At 44.9% G+C, this 13,698-nt stretch overlaps 1 protein-coding gene across 1 annotated transcript in view; it reads right to left on the bottom strand.

The window, feature by feature from the left end:
- The window catches only part of LOC119462839 (sodium-coupled monocarboxylate transporter 1-like), a 28,937-nt gene extending 22,560 nt beyond the window's left edge, over positions 1–6,377 (bottom strand). The window contains exons 1-3 of the mRNA XM_049672013.1: positions 6,285–6,377; positions 6,037–6,104; positions 239–325 (exon numbers count right to left, since the gene is read on the bottom strand). Of these exons, the coding sequence (XP_049527970.1) occupies positions 239–325; positions 6,037–6,084 (135 nt within the window). The 5' untranslated portion in view covers positions 6,085–6,104; positions 6,285–6,377. The remainder of the gene's footprint in view (positions 1–238; positions 326–6,036; positions 6,105–6,284) is intronic.
- Positions 6,378–13,698: the final 7,321 nt, after the last annotated feature.

Genomic DNA, 13,698 nt, shown 5'->3' on the forward strand with positions numbered 1-13,698 from the left:
TTCTACAGCTGGATCCACTGACACTCATCATTCCTGCGTAGAATTTCACTTATCTTCCGTCGTCTTAATGGGGAGGCCGCATTTACGGTGGTATGAGCCATTGCTTAAGGGGTTATGAGCCATTCATTGCCTTACGTGGCGGACAAATTCAATTTGGAACAATTTAATGTTGAGGAATCGCAGGGGGCAATGCGTGAAGTCTGGCTCTAATGCTATCGAATTAGCAGAAAATACGTACCTTGGAATGTACAAATGGGAATCCTACCGCCAGAAGCATCAAACCTATACATGGGCCAGCAGCTGCTGAGTATACGAGGATCATAGCCTTCAAAACAGACAGAAACACACACGATTAAAATATAACATTTTTGAAATAGATAAAACAGAAGCGAGAATTGTCTTTGTACCATGAATGGGTAATAGATTATTTTATTGGGTTATACATTAAACGGGCACTCAAGATCGTTAGTGCCGTTCGCGTCGGCACCGTCGTGCTGTACTATAGAAGTGCATGTACGGCCAGCACGCGAACGCAATGAAGCGCTATATACACTCGCAGCGCTCTTGACAGTTAGAATGACAAAGCAAATACAAAGCCAAGTGCACGCAACGTGAGGCTCTGTTCAATCGACTTTGCCGGAGCTAGAGTAGCGTACTGCCTTTAGCAGCTGGCACTATAGCATTGCACGCACATTTATAGCTGCTCGTTGTGATGAGATGTGTACAAACCGCACCCTGTGGTCCATACACGAGCCTGAGCGGACCGAATATTAAACGTCAAGCAAAATAAATAAAATCGTTTCATTGGACGCTGACGGCGGTTGGCCGTTGGACTAATCTCGCGCAACATCTAAGTGCGCCACCTGTAATGCAGCCGCTCACAATACTCATCGTGCTAGCATTGCGACCCGCCTGGCATATTCCAAGGCACCGTACCTACACCAATGCAGCAGTTGTCTCGCGAATAACACACAACCGTAAAAATTTGTATCGCTTTCAATGATTCGCCTTCGGGTGAAACTCGGAGTACTTTTCAGCAAGCACCCCTGAGAAAGCGACAGGTTTTTCTTTATGGCCTGGTTGTTTCCAGTGGCCTTGCAGCGTTCGAAAGCTTAAAGGTATTACACGAAGGACATGCATAATTGCACACTCCTGTAACCACCATAGTAAAGTAGTGAGCCAGCTGTTTTTTCCCCTCAGTGGCAACATCAGCCGTATGCTTTTTCCTGGACATAATGCGTGATGGTATCGGCGGGCCAATGTTGTTAAGTGGTTGATACCTAGGCAACGTGACGGTATCTTCAGCACAATCAGCACGGAGTAGGTTTTATTATAATTTGCGTTACTTGCCTACTTGGGCCATTTCACTCTATCCATCTACCTATCTAGGCTCTTAGGTCGACCATGTGGCCCAAGTTGTCTGCAAGTTTGGGCCACTAGGTATGTAACCCTGGTCGTGATTCCATCGCGAAGTGGTTGCATTGTCATCATTCCATCTTCATCTGAGATTCGCCATGACATATTCGTCATGCTTTGAGCATCGTAATGTCATCGTCGTGAATCCTCTGTCATACCGGCATCGTCTCGCTGCCGTGCTAGTTGCATCCTAATCATGCCGGCCATCGTCATTCTATCATGATTACGCCACCGTTATCACGCCATCGCCGTTGTTGCATTCATTGCACTCGTCATACCTTCGTCCTCGTGCCATCATGGTCACTTTATCGTCGTCATTGCAGCTTCGTCATCCGATTGTCGTCACGCCTTCGTCGTCGTACAGCCGCCGTGATACAGTCACTGTCACGTCATTGTCATCTTCGAGGCATCGCATACCATTATCCTCATACTGCCATTAGCAGGCTATAGTCGTTATAGCACCGTCCTAATTTGACAAAATTGATAGTCACTTCAGTATCGTCACGTGATTTGAATGCCAAATCGCTATGGCTTCTCTAAGGTATCACCTTAAAACTCTACCTTAATTCACTTTGCTCTAATCTGTACAAACCTTAATCCACCTTAGTCGACTTTTATTACAGCGAAACTGTTAAAGGCTCACTCTTCGATGGTCGCATCCGGCAATAGAAAAAAAAAAAACTCTCATTGGTCGTATGCTGCATGTGCTAGTGAAAGCGCGCGAGGGCGAGGGACGCGCGCTTTCACGGTGAGCAAACCAACACCACCTAGATAACTTCACATCTAGGTGGTATTGAGCGAACGCACGGCGGAGAGCAAGTGCGACTTCTCAGTGGAAGCGGAGCGGTTGGCGAGGAGTTCAGTAGTAGTAGTGATTTTATTGCAGAAGAAAATGACGCTTATTTTTGCTGCCCAATAGGCAGTACGGCGCAGCGTCAGGGGAAGGGGAACAAGGAGATAAAGATGTTGAAAGGAAGGGCATCGAGGCACCCTAGACTGTGCGTGTGCGTGCCCACTCTTTCAGTGCGGCCCATGCGCGCAGCCCTGTCGGCCTCTGCCGCCTGTGCCGCCGACTTTCCCTGGGCTCTCGCCCGCCTCTTCCTAAGGCCTCATTCACACAGCCGTCAAACGCTCCGTCACGTCACCGTCACGTCAAAAAAACGCACAGCAGGCGCGACGGAGCAGTGTACGAATAGGCGACTTTCGCAATGCCGAGCGGTTTTCTGCTGCTGTTCTTGATTTGCAAGCGGAGACCGCAACAAGGGCGCAAAGCTCGGCGACGAACAAGTACGTGGGGGCGAAAAATGTGCAGGAATCGCAAGTTCGGCCATCGGCGTGGTCCATGTCGCACATTTGAGCACCACCGAAACGCACAGCTGAGTTTTCGACGTGCCGCACGTGGAACCAATGCTGGCACGCATGTAAACAAACCAGCCGCCGCTGCTGTTGCCAGCTTCAGCTTTGTAATATGGCTGTATTTAGCGTCGGCTTCTTAATTTCTGATTGGTCGATATTTGAGGGGCGGGGATCCGTCACCGTGCTGGCGACGGAAACGTAGAGCACCGCTCTGCGTCGCCGGCGAGCCGTTTTTGAGGGGAAAACGACTCGGAAACCCTCTCCCCTGACGAAGATGGATGCCGTGACGGTGACGTGACGGAGCGTTTGATGGCTGTGTGAATGAGGCCTAACAGCTAGTGTCGACAACGACGTTTAGTCAGGTAGCCAGCGTTCACAGCCACACACTCCTCTTAAAGCTGTCATGATCATGGCCAACATGGCCATGATCATGGCGATCATGGCGACATGGCCGTCATGATCAATGTTGCGCCCTAAAAATGTTGACCGATACCGGCTGCAGTATGCAGCATGTACCCGAGGCAATAGAAATCGCAGAATTACCACTACAGGTTGTAAAAAATGCGCCTTGAGGGTGAGTATACTACCGTGCTTCAACGCTAATCGCATTACGTCGACAGTCATAATAAGATTTTCAAAGCAATTCTAAATAATGAACTACACTCCGCATCTTGAAAGTGCAGCCTGATTACTCGTAGGTGCTACGGCCCTGCAAAATTACGCACGATCGCGGTACATACACTTAGTTTGTGCTTGTTATATTTATTTCAGGAATCGACCATGAATCAATAACTTTGGTGTGTGTTAATCATGAAATACACGGAACCATATTTCCATTAATGATCGTGGTCGTGTTGGTCACCATTTGTAATAGGCGGGCTTATCCTGAGAAATACGACAGGTCATGGCTCAGTCTCAGGGTCTGTTTCCATGCCATGATTGTGCATCAACCACAACTGAATCAATTAAGTCTTTCCTCATGCGAGTAGAGTGCGAGACGCCTGCTTGCCAACCATCGGAGGTCCGCCCGGATAACCTACACGTTTAGCACGCCCGTGAGAAAATTTTCTTCTCATCTTACTGCCCAGAAACATCTACCTTTAAGTACCGAAGTTCTCACACGAAGAGATCCGATGCTCGATGTGGCCCACCTCGTTGCATACATCAAGTGACAAATCGCCAAGCTGTTACTCCTTCCGCGCTATTAGCTGACTTTGTTATTCATGCGCGCCAGATACAGACTTCTCCGGTCCACTTTTCCACCTTTGGTCCAATGAACTTTCTTGTCTCTCCCGGAGTTATCCACGCAGGGAGGTTTTGCATGCTGAAGGCACATAAGGCAAGAAATGCACGTACTCCTTAAGACCTCGCCTACGCTTCACGCGAACACTTAATTTTTTAAGCTTTCCACTGGAAGCAACTATCGACATACTTGCTTCCAGTGGAAAGTTAAAAAATTTAAGTGTTCGCGTCTAGAGGGTGACTCCAGAGTTAGTGGCAGTGTAAAAACAGGAAAGGCTGAGGTGGCGGAGGAGGCTGCCTTAGCACTGGCAATAGCCTCCACGGAGGCCAACATCATAGTCAGCGACTCCAAGACCGCCGTCAAAAACTATGCCAAAGGAAGAATCTCGCCGGAAGCGCTACGAATTTTAGCCAATTATCGAGAAGATCGAAAAGTTTACATCATGTGGGCACCCGCACACTCCTCCCTTCCCGGGAACGAAATTGCGCACAACCTGGCTCGACAACTGACGGACCGAGCAGGTAACACGCAAATACGGGGAACGGAGAGAGACCGGATGACCAGCTTTACAGAGATAACCAAACACTATAAATTGGGCAGGGCCCGTTTCCCCCCGGCACACTCCTCGCTAAGTAGACGGCAAGCGACAGCATGGCGCTTGTTGCAAACAGAAACATATCCGAACCCGGTGGCCTACCACCGCTACTATCCAGAACTTTACACCGATAGATGCAGATTCTGTCAAGAAAGGGCGGACTTGCAACATATGGTTTGGGCTTGTCCTGGGACACCCATACAGAATAGAACGCACAAGACCAGAGAGCAGTGGGAGACCGCGCTGCTCAGCTCTGCACCGGAAGACCAACTTAAGGCAATCAAGCAGGCCGAAGATGCCGCCAGAGCCCAAGGGCTCGAGGCTGTCATCTAGGTAGAGATGCCTAGGTCTCACAAATCTGCTACACAAATAAAGTTTATTCCTCCTCCTCCTCCTTTCCACGGGAAGGTTAATACTAATCCTATTACCTGATGGCCAGGGAGATATAGTCGGCATCCAAGGCGATGAAAGCAGAGTCTGGAAGCAGGTAGCAGGTTTTCGCGCTAAATTGCACCCTAAGATCCTATTTTCTATGGAGACATTTGTACGTGGCCGCCGGTCGGCGCGAGTAACGTGTTGATAGTGTGCCCACCTTGACTATTAGCCATCAATGTTTACGCTACAGTAATGGCGGATGCGCTGTTATCAATAAATGGTGTGGAGCATGACGGTATTTCTCATTGGTCCTAGGTTTCTTGCCTGACGCGCTCAAACTACGCTCCAGGGAATCTAACTATATAGCTCGTAATGTTCACAAACAGTGTAATGCCAATGAACGCACCTCTGTTGTTCGCATTCAAGAAATCACTACTTAAAATATCTACTTATATAGTAGGCTGATGGGCTTCTCTAACGGCTTGTGATATTCATTGACTTCTTTAATTTTATTAAATTTCTTGTGTTTGAGCTGTCTGATTCTTCGGTCTCACGCTATGTGGCTTTCCTTGGACAATCCTCCAGAAGTCGTATGCGTCAATGCAGCACAATAGATATAGAATCCCTAAAAAGCTTACAGTGGACTCTCGGTAAACGGAAGTGGTACTTTTGAATTCTGTATAAGTGTGCGGGATATATTTACTTTTAAGTGCCGTCGATGAAGAGAATACTCCTATAGGCTAACTTGATTTTCGTAGCATTAACTTATCTTAAGAAATTGTAACTTACAGCCGGTACAGTATGCTGCTATCCCGTGTCAGTAAGTCTCTTTTGCCTCATCCAACACGGTAAATTGTGCACCCTGTGAGAAACGTGCTTATACGGCCTCGTGCACTGCATTTATTCTGCGGGGATTGCTGCGGCCTAACATACCAATGAGAGAAAACACGCCGCGGGTACGCTATGGCACCGATGACTTAGTATGACGACTCCACTCATTGAAATACATTTGCCGCTGGCGGCAGGTAAAATCGTACAAAGAAGGACTCACCCTGGTGACGGATCCCATGTAAATACAAATGCAGCTGTAAAGTGTCATGAGGACGCCGAGAAGGAACGCTAAAGAAACAGGGGATATAATGTTAGAGTACAAGGTTGTATGCTTGCATTCCAATAGAATAGCTCAAAAGCTGTATTACTTTTAGGGGTATTTCCTCTTATTATAATTATTACACACGAACACCCGTAACACATAATGTGTCAGTTTAGAATGAAGCAAAGCGTGCTACATTGACTCACCGAGTCCCTGTGTTCTAAGTGGGGCGTCAGAAGTGGCAGTCTTGAAGAAATAAGGAAGCACGTCCACATACAGCAATGCTGTCAAGGAGTTGATTGATGAGGATATTGTGCTACAAAGAGAGCCAGGCATTCACTAAGAGCTTAATCCAAGAAATGTCTTGGTTGCGCCCAAGAAAATTAGAACAAGCAGAAAACACAATTTGTCGTTACCTTGTTCCGGCACTTACAACTGCTGCGAGGAAAAGCCCCGTAAATCCTGGGAACTCCAATAGGTGCGTCTTAATATAGAATGGCAGGATCTGCTCGACAGAGAATGCTGTGTTATAAACAAAGTGACACAAACACTCAGGAGTCCATTTAGCTATGCCTTAGTCATGCTCATGACTCTGACTTCAACCATCAACCTTTAGCCTTTTCCTTAACTTATTACTACAGCCGAACACATTCCATTGCTTTTTCAGTGTTAATGCTTTTTCGCTGAGTCATTCTCATTTAGCTGAGTCATGCTCAGGGCTATGACTTCTACCATCATCCTTGACTTGGTGCCCACGTCCGAACCCATTCCAATGATTTTTAACGGCGGAGCTGTTTAAGCCGACCGTTAGTCCATGCAAAGCGAACAGAAAATGTGGGCCGATCCTGGCGGTAGTAAAGAAAGGGTCCAAGCACAATGGCACATACATCTGTGAACTAGCGAAGGTGTTTAATAAGCCTAGCCCAAATGCCTAGCCTATACTTTGCGATAGCGCATCGATAGCCAATCAATAGGTAATCAATAACCGCTGAATAATCAATAAATGCTGGAAAATGCTGGGGATGACTTGGAAGTGCTAGGTGTCGATCTGCTTCGCTGTTTCTTTTGCCTTGCGCCACTAGTTCAAGTTACGCTATTTTTTTAGTGGTAATCTTCTTCCAGTGAGTCATTGTAATAATTGCTGAGTCATGCTCATGACTGACTTCTACCATTATCCTTTAGTGTTTTCTTTATTTAGTACTTACGTCTGGACACATTTAAGGGGTTTTTGAGTGTTAATCTTTTTTCACTTAATCATTGTCATTATTGAGTCATTTTTGTATTCTAGAATTATCGTTACTACCATAACCATACTTGCACCCATTACTATCATAAATTCTCCATTCTTTGCCACTTTTGCGGTTCTTCGACCCATTTTTCCGCTTTGTCATGCTCATAATCATAATTATTTTATGACTAGCATGATCATGTATCGTTAATTATATTCCTCAGTCAGAATAAAACTTGCCATAGGACAAGGCAAGATGCATGCACTGAAAGTTAAGCAGGGTAATATCGTCAGCAATTTAGATGGCATAGTAAAAGCAGCGGAAGAATTCTAAACTGACCTGTATATTACCAACAGCAGCAAAGCTACTTTCATTCGATGTAGTGATGAACCGGATACACAGGCTCCTTCTATAACTAGCGATGAAGTAAGAAGGGTATTGCAAAACATGACCAAGGGAAAAGCTGCCGGAGAAGAAGGAATAACTGTCGATTTATTCAAAGGTGGAGGACATATCATGCTTGAAAAGGTGGCGGCCCTTTATACGTAATGCCTCAAGACTTCAAGTATACCAGAGAGCTGGAAGAACGGAAACATTATGCTAATCCAAAAGAAGGAAGTCGTTAAAAAATTGAAGAATTATGGACTCGTTAGCTTGCTTTCAGTATTGTATAAAATATTCACCAAGATAATTTCTAACAGAATCTGGGAAACACTTCAGTCAACCAAGAGAACAGGCTGGCTTTAGGAAAGGATATTCAACGATGGATCATATCCACGTCATCAATCAGGTAAGCGAGAAATCTGCAGAGTATAATCAACCTCTCTATATGGCTTTCATTGATTATGAAAAGGCATCTGGCATATGATTCATTAGAAGTACCAGCAGTCCTAGAGGCATTGCGTAATCAATGAGTACAGGAGGCATACGTGAATAACTTAGCAAACATCTACAAGGATTCCACAGGCTACCTTGGTTCTCCACAAGAAAAGTAGACAGTTACATACGAATAAAGGGGTCAGGCAAGGAGACACAATCTCTCCAATGCTATTCACTGCGTGCTTAGAATAAGTATTCAAGCTCTTAGACTGGGAAGGCTGGGAGTGAGGATCAACTGGGAGTGAGGATTAACGGCGAATATCTCAGCAACCTTCTGTTTGCAGATGACATTGTCTTACTCAGCAACAATGAAGACGAATCTGGGGACAAATGGGACAAATGATTGAGGAACTTAACCGAGAAAGTGTAAGAGTGGGGTTAAAGATTAATATGCAGAATACAAAGATAATGTTGAATAGCCTGGCAAGGGAACAAGAACTCAGGATGGCCAGTCAGCCTCTAGAATCTGTAAAGGAGTACGTTTATCTAGGTCAATTACTCACAGGGAACCCTGATCATGAGAAGGAAATTTACAGAAGAATAAAATTGGGTTGGAGTGCATACGGCAGGCATTGCCAAATCCTGACCGGGAGCTTACCACTGTCGTTGAAAAGGAAAGTGTACAATCATTGCATTCTACCGGTGCTAACATATGGGTCGAAACTTGGAGGTTAACAAAGAAGATCGACAACAAGTTAAGGACCCCGCAAGAGCGATGGAACGAAAAGTGTTAGGACTAACGTTGAAAGACAGGAAGAGAGCGGTGTGGTTCAGAGAGCAAACGGGCACAGCAGATATTCTAGTTGACATTAAGAGAAAGAAATGGAACTGGGCAGGCCATGTAATATGTAAGAGTGATAACCGGTGGACTATTAGAGTTACAGAATGGATACGAAGAGAAGGGAAGCGCAGTCGAGGACGGCAGAAAATTAGGTGGGGTGATGAATTTAGGAAATTTGCAGGCGCAAGTTGGAATCAGCTAGCGCAAGACAGGGGTTATTGGAGATCGCAGGGAGGCGCCTTCATCCTGCAGTGGACATAAATATAGGCTGATGATGATATTCCTCATGTATTCAGCTATTGAATGATATATAAAGTTGTGAGGTTTGTAATGATCCTATTGAGTTATCAAATCTTTAGTACATATTTTTTACTGATTTTCTCTCTCTTTTTCGGCTCCACTTTCTCAATGTCTCCTCAAAAGGATACACATAAATAAGGCTTTCGCTTTAATATAAAAAACTTAAATTCAAATCTGTGGTAGCTGTGTTGCTTAACGTATATCCCCACCTTATACAAATTATTATGGAACGATTTTCGCTCACCCTTTTTTCTCTTGCCTATAAGAAGACACTAGCAATGAGGTTTTAAACTATAAGTCCATTTCCAACCTATTTTGAAGTTTTATGACCTACAAAATCAGTAACCATTGCAGCGTAACTTGACTCCCAATAAGATGCCTGTGCTTTCGTCTTAAATTGAGCTTCGATAATGAATCGATGAAACGTGCAGAAGATATCGCTCTTTGGGCAAAAAATTGATATTCACTTTAGCATACGCCAAAGATAGTGAAGGCGAAAGCCTGCCCACTCAAGAGACATCCATTAGATTACGTGACATTCTCATTCGAATGCGAGGTTACTTCTTATTAATTGTTATTTTCCCGACGTCGTGAGTTCGAGTGCCCTAATTTACGCAACTTTTATTAACTGTGCCCTAATTAACCTCGCCCTAATGAACACCAAAAGTCATGGGTTCGACTCCCACATAAGCTCGAGGGTTCGACTCCCACCGAAGGTCGTAGGTTCGAGTGCCTGAATTAGTTTTATCTAAATTAACACAATGACGGCGGTGACCCGCGCACCATCAAAATTATTGCGTGAGCGTTGCTTGCATGACCCGTACACCATCAGATTTGTTGCGTGAGTGTTTGCATATAGATAAGAGACGAGGCCGGGTCGGTTTAGTAAGTTAATTACTACAGCAAGTCGTCATCGTGTACGATTTCGCTTCGACGACACGGTTTTCGCTCAAGGACGACTGAAGGTCGACTGAACGATGAGGCTTTCGCCTTAATAAGGTGTGGTTCTAGACATCTTACGGCACCTCACGTAAAGTTGGAGCATCCTTGCCTGATCATAATTCTTTATAGCTCCTGAGAGCTGAGGGTCGCAGCCCCGGAACCAGAGTACCAAGGAGAATGCCATCAGGAGTTCGATGGTATATGCCGCAACAAGCAGGATGGACCCCGTGAGAACAGTCCTGCGTATGATAAACAAAAAAATGGTTTGTCATCGCACGAAAGCGAAACGTGTATTCTAAGAAACAGGGGCAGCTTTGTTGTGCTCTTACAAATATGCACTGTCTTTTATTAATTACAATTTGGCTTAAAGAATCAAGCAATCACCGCCATAGCAAGCATGGGAGGTTTGTACTGCGGCGGAGCGTAGGCAGCATTCCGAGGATACCAGGCGTCTTAAGTATACCCGACGCGAGGGTGAGCGCGCATGTGGCGAAACTGCATTCTTAGAGCTCCGGCCCATACACATGTTCAATGGCAAGCTGGTGCGCGAAAACGGCGTGAGCCGCCGCGGTGAAAGCGAGTAGGGTTTCCAGGAACTCCGCCTCCCATAGACATCAACTGAGTTACACCGAAGCACACTTCCTAGCCCCACCACTTTTAGTATCCTGATAGGTGGCAAGGTGACCGGCTTTGCTTTCTACGGAATTGTTCAGCAGCACTACAAATGGTACTTATCTTCATTGCAACAAATATACGCATTAGGAGCGCGATTTCTTCATTAAGGCAAAGCTGTAAAACATTTATATGCCTACTTTCCTATCCATTAGGTGGACAAAAAGAAAGCACTTTTATCTTTAAAAAATTATCCATCGATGCAATTTGCGCTTGCTTTAGAGAGGTTTCAACCCCGTATTCGCACAATCCGCTGGTGAGTTAAGCAATTCAGCAAGCTTCAATTGTGGGCAGCCACTTCGAAAACGCACTTGCGGTGTTTCATTGTATTCAAAATCACTGTTCTCGGTTCAGCGTTTTAAGCTTTACCTTGATTTCTTCGAAACGAGGCATGAAAAAGAACGCGTAATCATCCACATCTGATCAGACGAAATCACATGGCCTATTGTGCTTCCTGACAATAAGTTTACTAATTGCAGCCCAGATTGAGTATACTACCACACTGGTGAAAGGTTTACAAGAGAGGCTTTTTACAGACAGGAACGAAACTAAAAATTTTTAGAAAATATAACTAGAACAATAGAAACCGACTGGTGTCCGAACTGATAAGAATGACGGATATCAATAAGTTGAACCGATCCTGCTAGCACCGTGGTTAACAGATACTCCTCTAACACGTGCAGTTGTTGCTCTTAAAAACAGTGCTAGAGATCCTTCATATTGACAGCTAAGACTGGGCCGTTAAAATGGCACTGACAGCTAAGACTGGGCCGGTGAAAATGGCACTGAAGGTATGTAGAATGTACCCTTGCATGACGTCGTAGTAAGTTTTTCGCTCAGAAACAGTTATATGTGTCAACTTTAAAGGGATGCTTCCTTTGCATCTTCTGCCCTCTTTGTGCGTGCTGGCTACTGCTCTCTTGTCGATTATATAACTTGGTCCACTCAATTTTTGCTACTGGGTATCTTCTCTAATTGTCAACAAGTGCCACAGCTAGCGTATAGGCAAACTAGGCATGTGCGACTGGCTACGTGAATATTCTTGGCCAATCCCCAAAAATGGCAATGTGCCGCTGATTAGGTGCTTGAATAGGCAAGTAGGCAAGAAGTCCAGAAGTCGGCAAGAGATGCGAGGAAAATGAAGTAAAATAAGTGAAACGGAACCAGGGCGTGCATTGAGCACGGAGCGTTGAACTAGAGGGCAATGAACAAGTCGGAAGCGGATGCAGCCGAGTGTGAGGAAAACGTCAAGTGAACAAAAATGGAGACCCAGCACGCATTGAGCAAGAAGTGTTGCGCTGCATAGAAGTGAAAAAGGAGATGTTAAATGAAGACATTTCTGCAAATACCAAAGAAAGCTTCGCTTACACCGATTCCCACTCCTACGTGGGATCCGCCGGATTTTTTCTCACGAGAAGCTTCATGTTGCAATAATATTTGCTATGTCCTATTTTGTTGTGTTTCTTGAACCTTTTTAAGATTTTGACTAGTCGCGTATTTTTTAATAATTCTCGTGTGAAAATTCACTGATACCCTCACTTCGTTCCAGCATCTTATTTAGTCGTGTTAATGAGAAATTCAGAGACGATTTAGCGGTAAACGTGAGAGAAATGAGTCAGCATTGCGAAGCATCTCTTTGAGGCCCCGCATTCGTGATTTTAACCGCGTTCACCATATTGTAAAGTGCTGTTCAGGAGCTCACTCGAGAGAGTATGCGCGCATACACTCTCTTCTAATCTCTCCCGTCCTCTCTCGACCTCTACCACGTGACCAGCTTTGCACACATAAAATAGACACACTTTTTTTCTACTTTGACACTCCTGTGATGCTAAGGTAGTAAAAACACCTGATTGCATGAGTGCTTAGACAGGGCACTAGCACTCAAGCAAAATTGGAAAGAAAATCCGCGGTTAGTGTTATAAGCTAAAGCACGTGCCAATAGGAATCAGAGTTTCCAAAAGGGTTAGGGGATATTTGGATGCGTGCATTGGTTCTCGTTTAATATTGACAGTTTTTCACGGGATCATGATTTATACCGATTGGTCACTTCAGGAAAGACGCGCCTAATACATTATGCAATGGTGTCGTGGAATTTTTAGTCAAAGAGTCTCGTGTACTAAGATTGAGAGCAACGCGAATGGTATAGTACTTTTTAAAATGTACACGAGCTTGAGCGGTGTTTCTTCAACACACCCTGATTTGTGGATGCACTTCACTCATAGTACAGACTTGGACGATCAACGACAGTTCCCGTTGCCTTTTTTGTGCCTTGAGTGTTGCTTGATTTTCCGGCCAGAATATCTCCCAATAAGAAAATTAGAGCGGGCCCTGTTTGACAGTGTTTGATTTCTTCACCATCACTACAATGCCATAACACATTTGCGAAGAGAAGAAAAATTGTATAAAATGACGCTTCGTACCTTTGTGCACTAGCAAGCGTTCTTGACGCAAGGCACCGCTGCACGACAACTTGATCCATGGTCACTCGATAAAAAGCAGATGGCAGTGATGAAACAAGTGCCCACACGTTCTCGTCATCTGTTAAATCAAACTGCGTGCTTTTGAAGAAAACGTACAGAGCAAGTCAGGCCGTTTACTCTGATTTAGGCACATTCTTTGTTAACGCAAAGCGCGCCCCACACGTGACATTCACATTTAGAGCTTAGTTATACTATGCAGTGTTGTTGATTTATAGGTATGATATTCTTTAGGAACATTTTTGTAACCGACGAAATTTTACTTTAGTGCCATAATTTTACTCAAGAAAACAGCGCTCAGTATATTCGGCAAAGATCTTGCCAACGCTTGCTTGGTCAT

This window comes from Dermacentor silvarum, chromosome 8 (assembly GCF_013339745.2).
Source record: "Dermacentor silvarum isolate Dsil-2018 chromosome 8, BIME_Dsil_1.4, whole genome shotgun sequence".
NCBI lineage: Eukaryota > Metazoa > Arthropoda > Arachnida > Ixodida > Ixodidae > Dermacentor > Dermacentor silvarum.